The sequence below is a fragment of the Dioscorea cayenensis genome, unplaced genomic scaffold (genome assembly GCF_009730915.1).
Source record: "Dioscorea cayenensis subsp. rotundata cultivar TDr96_F1 unplaced genomic scaffold, TDr96_F1_v2_PseudoChromosome.rev07_lg8_w22 25.fasta BLBR01000374.1, whole genome shotgun sequence".
NCBI classification, from domain to species: domain Eukaryota; kingdom Viridiplantae; phylum Streptophyta; class Magnoliopsida; order Dioscoreales; family Dioscoreaceae; genus Dioscorea; species Dioscorea cayenensis.
In genome coordinates this window covers 84489-107276 of record NW_024086765.1, presented here as the reverse complement: position 1 = coordinate 107276, position 22788 = coordinate 84489, and the positions used below count along the sequence as shown (strand labels likewise).

Below are 22788 nucleotides of genomic sequence, written 5' to 3'. Positions count from 1 at the left end.
AGTGATGAGTCTGAAGAAGAGGAAACACCCAATGTTGGTGGGTCAAGGCCAGATGCTGTCAGTGGTGATGAAGCTGCACGAGATGGTGATTGTGACAACTTTGAGTCTGATTATGCTGATTCAGAGGGATTTCAGTCATGTTCTTCAACAGATGAAGAATTTGTTAAATCACCAAGAGCTAGATACCCTGACTTTAATGATGAGGTTAACATGAGCAACCCACAGTTTAAAATTGGGATGAAATTTAGCAGTTTTAAACAGTTTAAAGATGCTGTGAGAAACTATGGAATCATGAATAGATATGAAATGAATTTTAGACCCAATACCAAGACAAGATGTAAGGCTTTTTGTAAGAAAGGATGCCCATTCTATTTGTGGGCCTCACCCATGGCTAATGATAAGAACACCATCCAGATAAAGTCAGGTGTGCTAGAGCATCAATGGGCTAGGGGTCATGATAATCGACATGTGAATGCATATTGGATTGCAAGGCATTATCTTGAGCAATTTAGAGCAGACCCCAATTGGAAAATTGCTGGTATAAGACAGGCTGTCAAGATTAATCAAGAAGTGGAAATTAGCAGATTAAAAGCTTTTAAGGCAAAAAATATAGCCATCAGGTAGTGTGTGGTTCTATCACTGTATTTTGATGAATTTTCTCTTCAATTTTCTTAATTTAGTCTTTCTGTGTGTGTGTGTGTTTTATATTATGAAGCATCATAGATGGTGATGAGGAGTCACAGATGACCAAACTATATGATTATAGGCTTGAGATAATGAGGACAAACCCTTCATCAACATTCATTATTGAAACCAATGAAGAAGGTTTCTTTAAAGGTATGTATCTTTGTCTTGCTCCATTGAGAGCAGGGTTCTTGGCAGGTTGTAGGAAGCTGGTGTCTGTTGATGGTTGCTTTCTCAAAGGACTTTATGGAGGACAGTTATTGTCTGCTGTCGGGATAGATGCAAATGACTGCATCTATCCCATTGCATGGGTTGTTGTCAAGAAAGAGGACAAGGAGAGCTGGACCTGGTTCCTGCAGATGCTAGCACAGGACCTCAAGATTTTTGACAGCCACAAATGGGCCTTTATGTCTGACAGGCAGAAGGTGAGTCCTTATTGTTGAATGAATTTTTTTATGTGTTCTGTTTATAGCATTAAGATCAAAATCAAGCAGGTCTTCATTTTTTTATGTGTTCTGCTTATGCCAAATGCCTAGTGAAAATGTAGATCTAATTCAATTTTTAAGGGAGAAAAATTATTTGCCTAGATCATAACCTTTGTATCTTAAGTTACTAACAGGACAAAGTGTAGAAAGAAGTCACAGAGCAAGGTTATGGATCTAACTTCCAAGTTGATTGCATTTATATTATGTACCCAGATTGTCAACTTTGTATCTTAACTTAAGAGTAACAAAATTATATACAGAATATAGAAAAAATTGATTGCATTGCAGTAATACGATAAAAGTTCTAATAGATTGCATGCCATGTTATGTAATGATTTTTTTTATGTGTTCTGTTTATATCATTGTGATTGAAATCAAGCAGGTCTTCATTTTTTTTCATTTAGATTTCTGTTTATCTATTTTAGCATGCCATGCTATGTAATGATTTTTTTTTTGTGTTCTGTCAATAGCATTATGAGCAAAATCAAGCATGTCTTCATTTTTTTCATTTAGATTGTTGCTTATCTGTTTGCTTGCCATGCTATGTAATAATTTTTTTAATGTGTTCTTCAATAGCATTATGAGCAAAATCAAGCAGGTCTTCATTTTTTTTCATTTAGATTGCTGCTTAAATGTTTTTAGCATGTGTTTATCTGTTTATTACTATTTAATTCCTCTTGATTGTGTGTTTTGTTTCATCTGTTGTACACTGTGCTATGGCTGTGGATGATGGTATACCCTTGTTAATGTGTAATAATTCTCAATTTAATTAATATTAGGGACTAATGCCAGCAATAGCTCAGATATTCCCCTATAGTGAACATAGATATTGTGTGCGGCATATTCACACCAACTATATGAAAACATTTAAGGGCAAGGCACTAAAGGACCAGCTTTGGTCTTGTGCTAAGGCAACATACAAATCAGCCTTTGATAGAGCCATGGATAATTTGAGAGGGATGTCCCTAGGAGCATTTGAATACATGAGAAAGATTGAGCCCAAACACTGGAGTAGATCACATTTCAAGAGTCAATTTAAGTGTGATATCCTTTTGAACAACCTGTGTGAAGTTTTTAACAGTCAAATTTTGGAAGCTAGGACCAAGGGAATTATTAACATGAATGAAATGATAAGGACACAGTTAATGAAAAGGATCCAAAAAAAGGAGGGATGCAATGGAAAAGGTTACTACTACCCACTGCCCTAGAATATTGAAGAAACTTGAAAGATCCAAGCAATTGAGTTGGGTTTATAATACCACATGGTCTGGTGGGGATAAATATCAGGTGCTAGGTCCTCATGGGCAGTTTGTGGTTGATAAGGTAGACTGTTTTTGCTTATGTAGGAGGTGGCAACTCAGTGGTATTCCTTGTTCCCATGCAGTAGCAGTTTTGTATTACAATAAAGAAAAACCATAAAACTACTTGCACTCATGTTATGAAGTTAAAACTTTTAAGGACACATATAGGAATATACTCTACCCAACCCATGGCAAGGATTCCTATCCAAAAAGTGACCAAGGTCCCATCATCCCTCCAGAGCCAGTGAACAGAAGAAGGGGCAGAAAAACTGTGCTTAGGAGGAGAGAAGTGGATGAAAAACATGCTTATACCAAGGGAAAAGTAAGTAAAAAGGGTGTTAGCATGAAATGCAGCATTTGTGGTAAGACAGGACATAACAAAAGATTCCATGGTCAGGTTAGTAGATTATTAACTTTAATTCATGACTGTTCAAAATTAAGTAATGTTTAGCATTCATCATATTATACTAACTTTATTTTATAACTAACAGACAAATAGCCCAGGGGCCTCAACAAGTATACCAATGGAACATCTTCCCAATAAGAATATTGCGGGGTTGGATTTAACTGTAGGTGATGCCTTCAACAGGGTGGATTTAATTACAGGGGATGCCTGTAAGAGTCAAGTAGAGCAACAGGTGAATGCACTTTACTTATTCATTTAAATGCATCTTGATTTTGAATTTATTCTATTTTATTTGTGCATGTACAGATGATCAAAATTGACATACAAACACTGCATATGAACTCATTTAAGAACCTTGAAAATGAAATTTCAGAGCCAATTGTATTATCACAGGTGAATAATTTTATTTTAATGTCAACAATATTTGGGTCTTGTTTCAAATGTTAGAGAAATTCCCAGTAGACTTTTTTCCCATGTGTGATACCTAATACATTTCCAATTATTGTACAGCCACTGCATAAAAGTGTTGCATCTTCAACAGAAACTCATTTAAGAATGCAAGGGACAAACATAAGGGGATACAAGGGTCACTGTGGAAGAAAACCTATCACTAAATCACTAGCTCCTCCATCAACTATTGATGGACAGAGGTCTCAGTTGCAACAGAGGGATGGCAGAGATAGAGACCAAATAAAAAAAAATTTCTCTGACAAGAGGAGAAGAGTGTGGTTACCACCAGGAGGTGGATCTTCTGCTGGTGTAAGTGACGTTTACAAGAAGGCACATTGACAAATGACATTTTAGTCTTTTGTAAAAATTGCAGCTTTAGAATCAATGCAACCTTTTGTAAAATGCAACTTCAGAGATCAATGCAGTATTTTGTTATTTCTGTAGCTTTAGAAATCTACAGATTTTGTTAATATTTATTTTGTAAGATCTCTGTTTAAGTTGTATTGTTGACTAATTGCATTTTTTGTAAATCTGCACTTTTTTTTTATAAACATAACCAGTTTTTTGTTAATTCTGTACAAGTGCGTCTTTTATTTTATTCTATATACAACTGGTATATAGAATTGTATTTCTTTTCCCTCCTTTGTCAATCTACAGCTATTGCAGTGAATTTGTATTATGTAAATACTGAAGCTTTTGGAATGAATTGCATTATTTAATTCTACAGTTTTACTTAACCTAATAATGTATGGGATTTTTTAGCTCTGCAGGAATGACAACATCTACTTTGTCCCAATTAAATAGATCACTTAATTCTACGGGTTCACTAAATTTGTTGTTTGGAATTTTTTAAATTATGCAAGAATGACAATATCTGGTTTGTTCCAATTTTCAAATGTTTTTATTTCATTATAGCATCAAGATGTTACCCAACACCATAATAAATGCTTTCATTTCATGCTAGCATCTGGAAATATAAATATGCAGTCATTCCAATTTATCAAGTTTGCATCTAATAGTTACAAGATCTTTTCCAGTACTCATGATTACACAAAAGAAAAAAAAAACCATGACTCAAAAAAAGGATGCCCTGACTCCTTTACCAGCAATTCCTCATCGATGACTCCCACGCCCATCTTTTCTAGCAAGTGCTCACTCTTGGTCTTTGCTATGGCCATGGACATACTACACCTCACATGAAAACATGCACTCACGCTACTCGTCCTCCTCCCTATGCCGGTCGCCATCAATCTGTGCCCTAGGATTGTTGGACATAACACTGAACAACGGGAGAAAAGGAAGATCGTTTTGCACACGTGTACACTAATATGTCATTGCTTGGCTGATGAGGAAAAAAACCGTGACGTGGATGCTCCAACATGGAATAAGTATGGTGATGAGGAGTGCTGACAGTGTATTCCGAGATCCACATCAGCATCAAGCGCCTGAAAATGACAGAGTGACCTGCCGGTGGACAGGAATTAAATTTTGGTAACAGTTTAGAAACAAATTAAAGTTCAGGTACCCAAAATAAATAAAGGAAAAGTTAAGTAACCTCACAAAAAATTAACTCAGAGCCTATATGTATGGGTTCTTTATAGATTACAAACTATATAAAAAGGTAAATCATTGCTCAAGAGAAAACACCCATTTAAGGGAAAAATTGATAAAATAATGTATCATGAAACATAAACCATATTTCAAAGCAAAATTATAAAATATGTTATGCATTTGTTGCACCCTAGGAGGAGAGGTGATTCTCTCTGCACTTAGGAGCCGTAGAGCCCTTGTTCCTTCTTATTGCATTAATCTTTAATAGATTTCTGCTTTGTACTTGTTGTTTTATGTTTATTTTATGTTTATTATAATTTTTTTGTTTAGTTTAGTCTCTACCACTGGACTCTTTTTATGTTTATTTATTTTTGATAAATGTGGATAAGTCACGTGCGAGGACACCCACATGCCAAAAGATGAGTTTTACAACACTTAAACTCAAGAATATGGAAGGGCCAAACTTGAAAATTTCAAATTAATGCTAAACATAACTTTGAAGTTCCAAGACATAACAAAGTAAATGGTTTAAAAAGTTCTATAACTTAAAAACAAGGAGACTAGACAAATATAAATGTCAAAGTCTTTAAGGATCAAAATTGAAGGAGATAAAATTCATGACTTATAAACATAGAAAATTCATGATTTGATACCCAAAAGGTAATCTAAATGCAAACTAATCAAAGTAGTTAGTTTGTAACTCGACAATGTTAGAGGATTATGATATGATAATATCAAAATCTCAAATAAATAACAAGAAAAGCTCTATAGTTCTAAAAAATAAATAAGTCAAAAGCTCAAAAGGTTTTACCAATTAAAAACTTGAAAGCTTCACAAATATAAAACACATAAGTCTTTGAACATTAAAGCCAAAAGGAGATTAAGTTTGTAACTCACAAACATAAAGGCATCACAACTTGAGATCTAAGAGATGTTTTTAGATGCAAGCTCAAATAAATTTGGAAAAAACTATTTAGCTATCAAAGATAATTAAGCTATTTTTTATTTTAATAAAGAATAATAAATTTTTTTTTGTTGTGCTCTAACATGACAAATATTTGTTGTCATTATTATTGAGACATAAAAATTTATGAAATTATGTTGTATTTAATTACTGTTTTATGTTGTCCTCTTATCTTATTTGTAAACCAGACAGTTAAAAAAATTACTTCAATTTTTCGCAAATTAAACCAGCCAGACCAGAGTTAAAAAAAAAAATAGTAATAATAAATTTAAAAAATAACAGAAAGACTTAAAATCTAAGCCCTCTAACACATTTGCCATCCATATTCTAATAAACTTTTTATTCTAATTTTATTTTCTATTCATATTTAAAACTAAAACTAATAACACCATCTCTTACTTTGTAACAAGCTCATCAATTTTTTAAATAAATTATTTTTATTATGATCGGAAGACAATTTTACATATCATTATCATTCTAACATTTAATTTTGAGGTGGACTTAGGTGTAGTGCAATAGGTGTAGTTGGTGTAGTGCCTAATGAGCTTTTGACACATGTAGCAAAAATATATTAAAATATAATAACTTTCCTATAATATCCTTACTCTTTCCATTAAATTACTCATTTCAGGACAAGTGTCAAAAATCCAATGGTGAATTACATGAACTTCACTTATTGCACTTCACCTAAGTTTTCTCCTTTAATTTTTACCAAGTGCCACTAATTTAAAAAAAAAAAATCCAAAAAAGATAGCAACAGTGATAGAATCATGGATCCTGGAAACCTTATCGGATCCAGATCCGCAACAAGGATAATCCAACCCGTTATCAGATCTCGATAAAACAGCGAGATTTCTCAAACGCACCGAATTCGTTTCCCAAATTTTGATCTTTCTATCTTCGTTTCCATCTTCTTCTAGTGCTCCATTTCGGATCTCGCCGGAGCGAGAAGGGGAGGGCTACTGCTGCGATGGGGGTTCCCGCATTCTACCGTTGGCTTGCCGATCGGTACCCGCTTTCGATCGCCGACGTTATCGAGGAGGAGCCGCTGAGAGGCGCCGCCACCGTGGATGCGTCCCGGCCCAACCCTAATGGCATGGCGTTTGACAATCTATACTTGGATATGAACGGCATCATACACCCGTGCTTCCACCCCGATGGAAGGGTTAGATTATTGATCCGAGCCTTTTCAATTTGAGTTTATGGTTTGATTTCTTTGTTTTCTGTGGTTTGGTTGATGGAGATGATGAGACTTTGAAATTGCTGGTGAATTTGGTTAGGGTTTGATGGGAAGATGTGTTGAATTTTGATTGTGTTGATGTTGTTTCTGACTATTAAAAGGAGTAAACCTCTTAATAGTCCCTCTACTTTTTCAAATGTGCCCTTTTGGTCCGAAACTTTAAAATGTAACCTTTTAGTCTAAAAAGCGATTAAACTGAGCCTTGTTAGTCCCTCAAAACCCTAAACCCTAACCCTAACAGGGACTAACAAGGCTCAGTTTAATCACTTTTTTGACTAGAAGGTTACATTTTAAAGTTTCAGACCAAAAGGGCACATTTGAAAAAGTAGAGGGACTATTCAGAGGTTTATTCCTTTTTTTTAAGGTGATAAAAATTAGAATTATAACATATTGGGGTTGGACTGATGGTTTCTTTGGTAAGTTTAGTCGAAATATAGTGGAATTTTAACATATTGGGAACTATAGAGTACTGGCGAGCAAAAATAATCCAGAAGCAGTATTTAGTAGGGGCATGGCTTGATTATGTGACATGTCTAATGCTCGATTAAAATTCTATATTTGAGGAGATAATGAGTACATTTAGTGCAGCTATTATTTCTAGTTCAGGCCTTTCTGTTTCGTATTTGTGCAGACCCATTTCAAGAAGTCAATCTTGATTCTATACAAGGATGCTTTTGGTTGGAGCAATTTGGAAATAATTTGGATTTAAAAGATAATTTTGTGTTTGCTTTATGAGTTTTTCTGCTTGTTTGGAAGGATTTTGAAATTTTGTTATTAGTCAGGTGCAATGATGTGATTATGTTACTCAAAGGTGGTGAATTTACCCGATAATTGTGCACCATTTAAAAAATTTATATTTTTAGTTTTGAGATTTAGTTTCAATTTATGCACAACAGCTATAATTAAAGATTGTATCATGTAATAAGTGATCAAAATAGCAAAATTTGTTCCATGTATTGTTATATTCTGCTTGACTATGGAAAATTATATAATGACGATTGGGGAGAAAATCTCAAGTTAAACAATGTGAATTATTTACTAATTTACATACTAATGGGTAGAAAACTGTGGGAAGTAGGTGATTATACACAAAGTAGAAGAATTAAATGCAATCCCAACCACCACAAACCGAAGATGGAAAACCAAATCAAGGTTTCAACTTAAACCCTAAATCTTTTGTGTAAGACAAAATCAAGATTTCAAGCATTATAATGACGATTGGGGAGAAAATCTCAAGTTAAACAATGTGAATTATTTACTAATTTACATACTAATGGGTAGAAAACTGTGGGAAGTAGGTGATTATACACAAAGTAGAAGAATTAAATGCAATCCCAACCACCACAAACCGAAGATGGAAAACCAAATCAAGGTTTCAACTTAAACCCTAAATCTTTTGTGTAAGACAAAATCAAGATTTCAAGCATTATTTGGAAAGTGATTGGTATTTCCAATGCCATGCTACAGTGAAGTACTTTTGAACAAACATTGGGTTTATTTCAATTGCCGGATTTGAAAATTTGGGTAATGGGTTACCACTAACCAAATGGCCCTGCATTGATCCTAGGAACTTATACTAAAGTTGTGTTTGGCACTCCCTTTAGTGGCCTATAATAATTTTTTTTTTTTGAAACACTTATTTGTTTGAAAATGGTTGTTTGGCAATATTATAGAAGTTATGCTAGGAGTCAATCTCAAAATTCAGGATAAATGGCCTTAAGAAAAATCTCCAATTTAAAGGTTTATAGGAGCACTTCTCTAACCAAGAAAAAGCTCTTTTATGAATTGGATCCCTCTCACAAAACACTTTTCAGGAAAGAGCTTCTTTTAAAAGCTCTTTTAATAGAAGCAAGTTGGAGGCATGCTGATATTTTCTTCCTTTTCTTGGATTGAGGGGCAACCAACTGTCTGCTTTATTAATCCCATAATTGTTTGTGCTTTTGCCAAAGAACTTCAGTACATTAGAATTCTGGAGGACATCATTTGCTAATTTGGAATTTTCATTTATGGGCACTGTTGGACCATTCTTACTTTAGCACTTTTTTTGTACTTGAAACGCCTAATTTGCTTACAAGTTCATACTCCTCTATTCTCTTTTTTTCAAAGTGATCAGTTGAGTAGACCCGCTATTTGGTACCATGGGTCTCCTATCTGGCTCTATTAATGGTTTAATTTAGAGTCACAACCATAAAAAGTAAGCTGTATATGAATGAGGTTTATGATGTTTGTGTCTTTGATGTGCCACTTCATGTCCAAAATGGCATAGACCTGTGGCATGGACAAGTGTTTGTACTTTTTTGGAGATAGAAGTAACTTTGGACATGTAATTGTAATAGAAGCATGTTCCACATTCCATTGTGGCATGTTTTGATATATGTACTTTGTACGATATCATTTGTCTGCTCTTCGCTGTTTGCTCAAACTAAATGCTTTAATTTATTCCTTGGGATGCTTCCATAAAGTCCACACCTGTGGTTGTTTGCGTCATCCGGTTTTTGGTGGTTTGTGATTTCATAGTGCATGTGGGAATCCTGAGCAGGTGGGTTTATGTTGTCGGGACTAAAAGGAATAATTGTCTGTTTCTTTCCTTATGTTTCCGTAATATTTTGTGCTACAACAGTGTAGATGGAATATATATTGAATAACTACCATATATAAATGTTTGAGAACGAAAGCACTGGTGGTTCAGTTTTTTCAATTTATTGGTTATCTTGACCTTAGGTTGTTGTCATATGGCTCACGTCTTTTGATAGAAGATGAACAAGAGGTTTTGCAATGTAATTGTACATTCAAAAGTTATGAAAAGAAATCATTTCATAACATTATCTTTTCCTCAATGCTAGTTTTTTCATACAGCTAAGCACCTGCCCTATTTTTTGTCATCTTTCCAGTTTCTTAGTTTGTTTCTACCTGCAACTTAATTATCTTATAATGTTCAGACTGTTGCACATTTCTCCATCATAGAATGATCTCCTTAATCTCTATATCTCACCAACTAGATGTCCTCTTTTTTGTAGAATTGTTTAAATTAATATTATCTTGATCACTTAATGTATTTGGGGCAAGCGCTTTTTTTCACTCTTTCCAAGAATTATTCCTAAACATGTGCTAGACAGAAGTCTATGTACTGCAGTTTCCTGACCTAGCAGAATACAATTTAAAGATGCTATCACATGTCACTTGCGTGATCCAATCGCATGCTTCTACAATCAGGTGAAGATAAAATTGAACCCAACTTCTTTATGTAGGAAGACATCTTTATTCTACTAGTTCTGGTATTCTGGTGAAAGACTGCATGAAAAGCTAAATTGAATTAAATGGCCCACAAAATTTATAAAACTCGAATATTGTTCTGTTCTCAGCATTCATTCGTTTTCCCATTTTGATTACCTGACTTGACAATATTATCCCGTTTCCCAATAAACATTTATTGCGTTTGCTACTTGTATTCCCCTTCTCTAAATATATATGGGATTGATAACCTCACACCAAACTTTTATTCTGACAAGATTATTTGTGAGGTAAGTGCTGGTCATTCAATGCATCTTGTCCTTATATTACATGGCTTGATACAAATAGTGGGTTGCATGATATGCTGGCATACTGCAAGAATTAGTGGTCCTATGCTATTGGCTCAAGCTAAAAGAGATTTCCATATAATGTGGAATATTTCTATAGATATTGAACTCTCTACCATATTTACAAGTTATATGAATACTAATAATGCCTGGTTTTACTTTCAGCCTTCACCTGCTGCTCATGATAATCTGTTCAGGTCTTTCTTTTATTACATTAATGATCTCTTCGGGCTTGTCCATCCTAAAAGAGAAAACCTTGTATATTGTGGATTCTGGAATTCTTCAATCAGTATCGAGCTCTCGATCATTTGCAAGCTATATAAATGCTAAGAATTCATGGTTTCACTTGCAGCCTCCACCTACCACTTATGATGATGTATTCGGGTCCATCTTTGATTACATTGATCATCTCTTTGGTCTTGTACGTCCTAGAAAGCTGTTGTATATGGCTATAGGTAAGTTATTCAGTCATTTTAATTCCATTGGATGAATGTTAGTTTATCTTGATTGTCATTCATCAAGTCAACTTTATATTCCCAGATGGTGTTGCTCCTAGAGCTAAAATGAATCAGCAATGTTCTCGGCGATTCAGGGCAGCAAAAGATGCTGCCGAGGCTGTATGCAATTTTTTAATTTAATTTTTTTCTGCCGTGATCACCTTCCACAATTACATAATTTCCAAAAAAAACATATTTTCTTTTCATTTATTTGGCCTCATTTTTAGGCAGCTGAAGAGGAACGGTTAAGGAAGGAGTTTGAAGATGAAGGAAGAAATTTGTCTATTTCTGAGAAACCCGAAACACTGGACTCAAATGTTATAACTCCAGGGACTGGATTCATGGGTGCACTGTCAGTTGCCCTCCAGTATTACATACATCTGAGACTGAACAACACCCCTGGCTGGCAGTCTATTAAGGTGCGGATCTTAATCAAGTGGATTTTATCTACCTCAGGATCGTATTGGTTCTTTGATCCGCGGTGTAATCATTGCTGCTTTTATTTCTTTAATCACTTTGATTTTCAGGATACTTCTCTCTCTAATTGTATTCATGGAGCTCTACATTGGGTGATTATTTGAAGGTTATACTGTCCGACTCAAATGTCCCTGGTGAAGGAGAACGCAAAATCATGTCCTACATCCGGTTGCAGCGCAATCTTCCTGGCTTTAATCCAAATACACGACATTGTCTCTATGGATTGGTGAGCTTGAAACTGTTTCTTTCTTAAGATCATTCTTCAGGCTACCATGAGAAAATACTTAGTACGTTTTATTGTGCAGGATGCAGATTTAATTATGCTGGCTTTGGTGACACATGAGGTTCACTTCTCAATTTTAAGGGAGGTCTGTAGTTCTAGTCATCCATTATAGTATGTTTACAGCAGTGTCCTTCAATTAATTAGATTATATAATGTTATAGTATTCTCCTCTGTACCTGTCATTTCAGCATTCTTCCTAAGTAACTCTTTGACGCAAATACTTTGAAACTGACTGTACAGGTTATCTCGATGCCAGGGCAACAGGAGAAGTGTTTTCAATGTGGTCAAATAGGGCATCTTGCAGCTGAATGTAGAGGTAATTCTGATGCACAAGGCCCTGAGTTTCATGATAAGGACGAGACCCCAATTTACAAAAAGAAATACCAGGTGATGCTCTTATTCGGAATACTTTGCTCCCACTAGTGTGACACAATGGTATTATTTCCTGATTCACTAACGAGTCATTCTTGTACCAGTTTCTGAATATCTGGGTTTTGCGAGAATACTTGGAGAATGATTTGAGAATTCCTGATCCTCCATCTGAGATAAACTTTGAAAGGCTCGTGGATGACTTTGTATTCCTTTGCTTTTTTGTTGGAAATGACTTTCTTCCTCACATGCCTACTTTGGAAATTCGTGAGGTTTGCACAAAGCTGTCTTGGGAGTTTTCTTCTTCAATTTAGAAGTCATCCTATTTAGATTTTTTTTATTTGCTTCAATGGCGCCAAATTTATTTGTCTTTCTGGATTCTTCTTAGATGATTTTATGTGGCGACAATGTTAATCCAGTGCTTTGTATCTCCACAGTCTGATTGATTATCACTGAATCTCTTATAATGCTATAGGGTGCGATTACGCTTCTGATGTTTGTCTACAAGAACGAGTTTACTGCTATGGGTGGTTACTTGACGGAGGCTGGTGAGGTAAATTTCATGATGAACTAAGTTTCTAAATTGGGGCTAGTCTTCTGGCTTAAGTTTGTTGTGCTTCCTTTTTGACATTGTGAGAGTAATATTCTTGTTTATATTTACTTGTAATATCCACCCAACTACTGCCTCAAAGCTTTTGATGGAGAAACTATTAACTTTGTGTTTAAGTAGTTCCTACACACAAGGGTAATACTAATTCCGCTAAAGAATTTCCATGATCATGTTAATTAATGAGAAAATATTTATTAGTTAAGTATATTAGTTTCTAATCAAAATTGGAAATACAAATAAGGATGACAGCTAAATTACAAATATTTACGGAAAATTGTTAAATTGGTGCACTGAAATTAGTTCCTGCATCGTTATTATGTGGAAATGGAATAATGGTGTAAAATACCAGGACCTTTCGTACGGGGGATTAAATGTATATTTAGTTTTGATGAATACATTAAATTGGATACTATTTTTATACCACCTTATTGTTATTTTTGAACATGATTGTGCTATAGAGATTATGGCCTAAATGCTTTGATTATTTTTGGGTTCTTCATTTCTTCCTGATCATGCACAGGACTGATAACTTGTTCATAGTTAATTGGGCATCTTGACAAAAGCAGATGGCTAGGTGGTAATCAGTGAACTAGTAGCTGGCTAGCAATTAATCAGCTGATTAAATGGGTCATTACCCTTTTGTTGATATTGAATGACCAGTAGTCCAGACTCCCGTATTTGAAATTAGATGATTCTCATTGTCTGTTTAGTCTAGTATGGATACAAAATTAAATGATTCATTGCGCGTAATTTGAAATTTAATCCCAAATTTGTCATAGTTCAGATCTTCAGAATTGGTGAAGTTTGCGAGTAAAATACACTTTCATAAATGAAATGAGTGTATTTTTGAATTTTTTATGAAAAGCATATTTTATTTTATTTTTTTAATTGTCTGGCATATAACTAGAAGTATACCTAGATGCCCAAGCAGTTGTAGATTTGCATTCCCAGGCCCTGTCTGCCTTATAAATTAATATTTTGCCAATTACTAAAGTATCTTCTGGAGGTAGGTTTGGTGACTTGGGCTGCTTCTATTGGAAGAGGAATTTGATGCTTATGCAGAAGTGGTACTCCTTACTCTTCTGGTGTAAATATTCTGTTTATAACACCATGACCAGTAAACAGGATAAGTCTGTAACAGTTAACGAAGTTAAATGTGTGCATTTGCTATGTGGATTTGGACCTTTGCTTGTTTAAATCAGTTGATGCTTTTCTCAATGTTGATTATCAATCATTTGAGCAGCACTGTATAATCCACATTACATTTAAATGATAAGGATAATAGGATATGTTGGCTGCTTATTGGTTGGCCATGTTCCAGACTTCAGTGAGCAATTAGCATCCAAAAATCTATCCTGACACATGTTAAGGTGTGAACTTTATACAGCATGCCTTGATGCCTGGTTTTGATAAAATTTAAAGTGATTTGACTTTTCGTCTTTATTTCATTTCAAGGATATTTTAAAATATCCTCTTATTGATAACACTGAAACTGTTTCTGTCATTGTGTGTTTAGTTGATTGCAACGTTTCATTAACTTTGCTCCACTTGGATTCTATAATGCATTTAGGTTTCATTGGAGAGGACAGAGCACTTTATACAGTCAGTTGCGGTTTATGAGGAACAAATATTTCAAAAGCGGGCCCGGATTCAACAGGTTACAATCTAAATTTTGGATGCAACAGTTCTCAATAATGAATATTTGAGGGGTTGAATTGTTATTTTATGCTTTTTCTTTAGAAATATTGGTCATCGGACAGTGTTGCCCTACAAGAAGTTATTTTTGCACATTTTACGTTTAAGAAGAGTCCATTATTGGTTAAATCAAATGGCTTTAACAGACTGAATCAGAATTGAATCGGGAATGTTTATAATCCGAGCAGTCATTAGCTCACTAAATTGCTGTCTCATCTTTTTCATTTTCTTAACCATGATGTCTAGTTAGTGACAGTCAATTCTTTTGTTCTTGCGTGGTATCACAGTTTCCTTTCTCACATGTAAATCTTCTGTGCCTCATTAGTGAAGTTGTCCTAGAGATTTTTGTTTATTATTTGAATGTATTTGGTGCAAACCATCCACAGGGTGACTGTTTTCTCTTATATTCTAGCCTAATTTGCTGTTTACATGGTGATGTGCTGTCTACTATTCCAGGCCATTGAGAACAATGAGGAGTTTAGACTTAAAATGCGGAGAGAGAATTCTGAGGGTCTTCCATCTGTGTCTACAGAAAAGGTTTGATCTATTACTATTTTGGTTTTTGTGCATGTGAAATGAGGCCATCTGGTTTAGAGCTTCTCTGGAGCCATTGCTTTTTGGTTTTGTATAAAACTAACTTTTTGTGGTGTTTTTCTTTGCATAACTATAAAGGGTAAGGTTCTTTGCATTAGTAATTTTTTTAAAAAAAGGGGTGTGGTTGGAAAGCAAATAGCATGCCAATAATTGCTGCTGATTTATGATTTTGTCATTGTTGTTTTACTTTAAAACTTTCCATCATAATATGTTATTGGTAACGAGGGATCTGTTTTGTTTTTTGTCTTTTTGGCAATCTATAACTTTGGAGCGAATCTTAAGTTTCAGATATAAAATCACTTTTTTTTATATCTATGCTGCTGGTCATGACTGTTGTGTCGATCTCCTTTCTCAGATATTTTTTTATCTGTGTGTTTGTTACAGGTAAAATTAGGCCAACCTGGATACAAGGAAAGGTATTATGCTGAGAAGTTTGATGTAGAAGAGCCTAAGCCCATTGATGATATCAAGAAAGATGTCGTGAGTTTCTTGTTTTTCTATAAGCAACTTGATTGTGGGGATATCTTTTCTCCCTTCAAATGGTTTTAATATATTTCTTAGATGTAACATTCATATATTGTATTTAAATTTTGTAATTAACTGTTCCATGTTAACTTTTACGATTTGCAGTTTGTCTTCAACAATATGTTTCCTTTGGTTGGAGTGGCAGAAATGTTAGCCCTTTTAGATTGCTCTAATCTTTGATTGAGCATGTGGAAAATATCATACTGTTTTGGTTGAAATTCTATCCACTGGGATTGATGTATAACGGGGTTCTGATTTTTGAGCTAACTCTTGCCATTGATCCTTAGATTTATATATTCCTAGTATCATTAAATGGCAACATTTTATGGATTATAGATTGAATTATCACATTTTGTTGGTGAAGTGCTTAAGTTTATATTTAATACTGTTTATCTCATTTTTGTTTTAATCCAATCAGCGGTTTCATTCTTTATTTATGTTAAACAAGTTCAAACCTTGGTTTGACAGTATTCGTTTGGAATGCCATTAAATTTTTTGTGACCAGACAAGGCATATGCATAACTATTGTAATAAGGGAAGAGCAATTGCTTGTGCTTTTATTCGGTTATTACCCTATCAAAAGGAATATTTTGTACTTCTATGTTCTCTTGTTCAAATTAACTACAGTAAAGTAGGATCGCATTGGTAGCATGTAATGAAAATCTGTCTCTATTGTATCATACCATATCTAACGTAAATTTCCAAAGGCTGCCATTTGAATAAAAGCCTAGTTTAGTCTTTTTATGGAGTGAGGGCCTGACCAGTGGAAAGGGCGGTGAAGCACTCTACTGTTTGCATTTCGCTAATTTACTGTTGGTCTAGTATTTATGTATTTTCTGCGATGTTTTGTTTACAAAGAGGAAGAAATCATGGTTTTTTTTTTATTTATTACTTTTTCAATAATAATCATTTGATTCTTTCAGGTTCAAAAGTATGTAGAAGGCCTGTGCTGGATCATGCGATATTACTACCAAGGTGTCTGCTCTTGGCAATGGTTAGTTGAAATCTTGAAATGTAATATTAGGTTATATGCTAGTCGTTTTATCGTCCAAGCATCTTGTGAAGTATCCTTAATAATATCTATGTGTTTCTGTTTCTAGGCTAAATAATTAAAGATGCTGATGCCTTGAATAAACTAATTTTTTTAGGATTGTTTCATCATAGTTTTAGCAAAAATAACACCAAATGATTCACATATTTATGCGATATGTTGTTTTCCTGGTTCTGAACTTTTAATTACAGGTTCTACCTTTATCATTATGCTCCGTTTGCATCTGATCTCAAAGGTCTGGCTGATATGGAAATCTTTTTTTTTCCTTGGACAACCATTTAAACCATTTGACCAGCTAATGGGGACTTTACCTGCTGCCAGGTAAGGTGAGATCTTGTTAGTTAATATACTCAAGTAATAGGTTTTCTTTTTCAAATGGAATAGTGTGATGAGTTCCCTGTTTTTTCCCCCTGCAGCTCAAGCGCCTTGCCTGAGCATTACAGGGCTCTTATGAATGATCCAGAATCTCCTTTAAGTTCCTTTTATCCAAAAGGTTCAAGTTTTCCTCCTCTCTTTTGATGGATTCCTTTTGATTTTTAGTTAGTCTGTCTATATCCTTCCCTTTTCTCAGTGCTAGTATCAGTTAAATATTACCAAGAGTTTTGGTTTGTTTCATTTGTAGATTTTGAAATTGATATGAATGGGAAGCAGTTTGCATGGCAGGTAAGCTATAGTCATTCTCTTTGGAAGGGCATCATTCGTTATTTGTGTAATTTTTTTCCAAATATTTTGTTGTAACTCAGGGTGTCGTAAAACTGCCATTCATTGATGAGAGACGTTTACTTGCTGAAACGATGAAGCTTGAAGACACTCTAACCGTAAGTTGTGTGAAAGTTGTTCAATTTTAATTATCTTTGTGTTCCTTATGAACAACCTATATGCTTAAACAGGAAGAGGAAAGGTATCGGAACAGAAGGATGTCTGATATAATTTATGTCAATCGAAATCATCGTTTGGCTGAGCAAATTTTTGCACTATATCAATGTGTGTGCAACTTCCGTTTGAAGAACGATTCGTTTGTATTCCTATTGATGCTAATCTTAGGTCAGTGTGTTTGATATTGTTTCTGTTACTTTTTTATTTGTATCCACTTCTTTAGGTTTCTACCTCTTTATTTTGTACTGGTTCATATATTTGCCGTTTTGCAGTGCTGGGATGAATGGTTTTCTTTCATTGTCTGAGAGAAACTTTTTCAGCACGTCAATACTTGCTCCAGTTAAAGGTTTGAAAAATGTTGACCACAACCAAGTCTGGTTAGTCTTTTGTTTGATAGTATTGTTTCCTTTGTATGTTCTCTGGAAAGTATTTCACCATGAATCATGCTGCTCCTGTACATTTCATTGAGGTTTTTTCTTTTCTTGTTTTTTTGGGCAGGAATGCGACTTATCTTAATCCTCCACATCATGAACACATTTCAGAACCACCTCAAGGTGTGGTCGTGCCCAAAAAGGTAACAAGAGAGACTATGGATACTGTTTTAAATGATATTTATTTGAGATTACTACTTTTCCGTGATTCAACGAATTAATTTTTTAGCCTTTATGTCTTACTATCCTGCAATGTAGCAATGACTCAAATTGCAAAATCAATCGAAAGATTCATGTTCTTTTATTTCAGTTTTCTTTTCTCTACAGATTTTGTGAACAAAATCTTCTTAATGGAGTTGTAAATGTGCAACTGAGCATTGAATATAGATATCTAAACTAGCTCTGTCCATATTGATGTCGATCTTGAAGTACAATATTCTTTGTTGGTTTTAGTCTACAGAATGGTTTTTGGAGAGATAAACACATCAAATTTTTTTGACAAATTAATGCTTTTGTGAAGAGAAGCAAATTTATGCACCATCTTATTGGTAAATCTATGGTGCCAATGAAAAAAATATGATGCTTTCTGTTGATCATGTTGGCTATGAGCAATGGAGTCCAACTTTTAATTGCCGATAGATAGAATAAACTACTTTTTGTGTGTAAGAATAAGACATTATTCATCGTGGAATCCATCTTTTTTGTAAGATGGCTTTGATGATTTTTGGAAAGAAAAGACAATGAAGATAAGCTTCGCTTAATGTGAATATTTTGGTAGGCATGAACTACATCTACTATTAGTCAGCCTCCTGAAAACATGCAGCAAAGAAAACTGCAAATATTGAGTGAATTACTTGCAAATTAGTCCTTGGCTTGTTATTCTCAACTGTATTCTAGTCATCTGCTCTCTAATTTCCTAAATCCTGGTAGAACTTATATTTTTTGCTGGTAGCTTGATTCAATATATGTGTGACCTCATACTTTTCAATGGTTGAGCGGTTAAAGCATGGGACAACCGCAAATAGGATGCATGTGTACCAAAAAAAAAAAAAATCGTTCCTAAAACAATAAAATTATTTAAGTTGAAGTGGAGGACATTTGTATGTGTGTGAACATATATATGAAATATTTCAAGGTGTTTATAGTAAATTGGTGCTTTATATATATATATATCTTGCAACCATTTTTCAAAAAAAAAATTCACTAAATTTATTATAGATATATATAATTTTATGTTTGAATTTTTTTAAAACTATATTTATATAATTTTATAATAAACACAATTTCTGTTTTCATTTTTAAAAACTCATTTATTGAACATATCAAAACAAACATGTTTTCTTAAAACAAAAAAAATGTCTTACAAAAACAAAATTAGAAATGGAAAATAGGAAAAAAAGAACTCTGAAAAACAAACCAGCCTTAATTTTTAGTCAAGATTTTCATGATTTGAACTGACCAAATATGTTCTTTCTAGGTCCACACCTGATCCCAGGGATTGGTGTAAGCTTTATTTCTGGAGTTATTGATCTTAATATTATGGATGAAATTGTCAAAAGCTACCAAACTTCACATTTAGGCAATGTCATTGTGCATTCATGATTTTATCTTGCAATTTGAAAGGATTTATGTGGTTTGACAAATTTTCAACATTTTCTGATGCAAGGGCAATACATCATCAATTCATGAACATATTGGCCTATATTCATTTGTTTTGTGTACATAAAAAGAACATGCATCATTTATGCAAACAATTTGGTTTGTGTAAATAATTGAAGACTGCTAGAAAATGTAGTTTGTGAAATTTCTATTCAAGATTTCTGTTACTCTAGATGAGGATTTACACAAAATACAGTCACTATTTCTTGATCTTGATGTACTTTGTGGGTTTTATTTTTTTTCAACTTCTTTTACTTTGGATTTCTCTGCATCTTTTTATTCTTATTGCACATTAAACACCTAAATTTTGTGTGTTGGTGATTTGGCAAAAAGGTTTCAAGTGAAGAAGCTATTGAAACAGCAAAACTTCTTGCACTGATGGAAGGGTTGTTGGTGAATTTATCAATGCTCTCTTACATTTACAAACCTCAAATGATGAGAATTCTATAATAGTCTATACATTGTCTAGTGTCTCTTGTTTGTGATGCAAAAATAGAACATTACTTTGTAGGTTGGTATATCATCTGGTGCTGCTGCCGCTGCTGCTATTAAGCTTGCCCGGAGACCAGAAAACGACGGGAAACTCATTGTTGTAAGCTTATACCTTTTTCAATTGCTTCATAGATTATTTTGTCATCTTAATTTTCCCATCCTGAAAGTTCTTCACTGCAGATGAATAAATTGCTGAGAAAAAAATCCATGTCCTTCAAATGAATATTGCATTGCATATCTTTGCAAAACTTTTCCGCATGTGAAACATCAATAGCTCACATTTTGCTGATAATCAATTCGTATTCTTGCGGAGTCTACATAATCTTTTGAGTATACTACTCGACTTCTAAGTTCTGTAAAGACTTAAGAGAATCATATTATTTGATTTCCTCTCCAAATTATATGGAGTATACAAAGTGCAGCCACTAAAAACTTTCAATCATTCCAAAATTAGTTACTAATCTGGCAGTCCGAAGATCTTAATCGAGGTAAATTTGTTGCAGACCTTTACCACTAACACAAATGTCTGCTCTTGTTGAATTTTCACAAAAAATTCTTTGAGAATCTCCCTCAATAAACTTCTCCGGTTTTGTGCTTTCATGTGACTGCCGTATTAAGCTTTGGTTACTTTAGGAACCAATCTTAGAAACTGAAGAACTTCTCTTGCATCCATTTCATGGCACCAGTGCACATGTGGGGCTATAAATGTGCCGGTCTCAGCTTGAGCTCAAAATTAACTTAAATATATTTGCTTGAGGTCGGCTTTCTGAAAGGTTGAGCCTAGGCACAATGTTGTCAAGAGCTCAAAATTAAATTGTTCTATACAATAGGCAAAACAAACTAAATTTAAATTTCACCATGAGGGTCGAAATATGTTCTTGTTCCTCATATAATAATTGTATATAATTGAGCCAATCTCGGCTTGAAATTAATTTTGAGCTTGAACTTTTACCCAGCTCAAGAGCGGGCTTAATCAATTGACAGGCCTAGGCATAGTACTATTTCTAAGTGAATTTTGCTGATAAATGCAGGTGATTTTACCTAGTGCCGGAGAGCGTTATCTTTCCTCTGTGCTCTTCCAGTCAATCAAAGATGAAGCGGAGAACATGGTTTTTGAGCCTTGAGAATTCGAACAATCAACATTGTTTTACCAGACATCATCGTGTCTGTGTTTCTTTGGAGTGATTGGAATAAGAGAAGTTATCTACTGAAGAAGCACTGTCTATGTGCTTCATAATGTTCTTGAATAACAAAGAACTTTAATGTACTGAATCTTCTATTAAATTTCTGCCTGATTTAATGTTCCATTAATGGATCAAGGAAGTAGTCTTGTTTGTTTGTTATGTTTGGAATAAGTGAACCAAGATGCCCGGTGGTATTAATTAATTTCTAATTATGGTCTTTAATCATAATTAAGGGTAATTGTTGCTTGATTTTTGGCATTAATTAACAGTAGGTGTTGGAAGAGCTTAGGTTTTATGTTTTCTCTTCTTGTGGTTGGTTATTTGTAGTTTTATGTTGTTTTGTTGTTATTTCCTTCATTACTAGACACTAGACAGTGAAGGGTTGTTGTTTCCTTAATTAAAGTAGTTTATTTATTTATTAAAATTATTGTGGGAGCTAATTCATGATGAGAGTTGTGCATTGATTGGTATTATAAAATTCATTCTATAATATTTCCCCTGGTAACAATGAATAACTCCAAAATTTGAATAGCAAATAAGGTTATAGATTGCATTTTCACAAACTTAAAGTATAGGTGTGGATTACAAATATGATTCAATTCATCTAATTATCGACAATATTTTCTATGAAAATTCATAAGTCAAAAATAACACTTCACTTACAAAATTTGAGCAGGAATATAATAAATAATAATTAATTCAGAATATTCATCAAACTCATTCACAAAATTAAGACATAAAAAAAAGTTGCCGACCAGGTGTCACCCCGGCCTCTATACTAATCAGATTTGAGGACAGAGCGCTTCTTCTCTCTATTTTTAAAAAACCCGGTTATAATCAGCAACTAGAAGGTGATTCCAGCAAGGGAAACACTTACAAATCTTCACATCTCTCTCCTCTGGGGATGACAGTAACAAAACTTCAGCAGCGATATACTATAGAGAAGATGAGGTGCTGGTTTTTTACTAGTCCTCGGGATGTGAACCGGTGTAACAGATAAAAGGTTACATGACTTTGAAAATGGCGGGGTAAATTTTTTAGTAGGTTACTAAACTTTGCCTCATTTTCACTTTGATCACCAAACTTCAATTTGTATTAATTTGGTCACTCAACTTTAATTTGATTTCGACCGATAATAAATCAAAGATTTTAACCCTCAATTGATAAGATGTCTTTCTAAAAATCTAAATCAATCATTCCCATGACACATTATTAAGAGGTGTCCATGTCATCGAAAAAGAGCCACATTATTCATTTGGTGGCCAAAATCCCTTAATTTACTACCAAATGAAATCAAATTAAAATTGAATGATCAAATTGATACAAATTGAAGTTCAGTGATCAAAGTGAAAATGAGCCAAAGTTTAGTGATATGCTAAAAAATTT

General features: G+C 34.1%; 1 protein-coding gene across 1 annotated transcript; it reads left to right on the top strand.

Moving 5' to 3' along the window:
- The first annotated feature begins 6705 nt into the window (after nucleotides 1-6705).
- LOC120254169 (5'-3' exoribonuclease 4-like) lies at nucleotides 6706-21537 on the top strand. Its single transcript, XM_039262306.1, is given in 24 exon segments — nucleotides 6706-7006; nucleotides 11012-11114; nucleotides 11200-11276; nucleotides 11384-11575; nucleotides 11740-11859; nucleotides 11939-12001; nucleotides 12157-12303; nucleotides 12393-12557; nucleotides 12761-12838; nucleotides 14466-14552; nucleotides 15047-15127; nucleotides 15569-15664; nucleotides 16633-16703; nucleotides 16952-17015; nucleotides 17017-17081; nucleotides 17177-17253; nucleotides 17383-17423; nucleotides 17504-17578; nucleotides 17651-17735; nucleotides 17738-17804; nucleotides 17909-18013; nucleotides 18135-18210; nucleotides 20238-20318; nucleotides 21250-21537. Coding segments are annotated over 24 exon segments (2304 nt in total). The 5' UTR covers nucleotides 6706-6811; the 3' UTR covers nucleotides 21343-21537.
- The last annotated feature ends 1251 nt before the right edge of the window (nucleotides 21538-22788 follow it).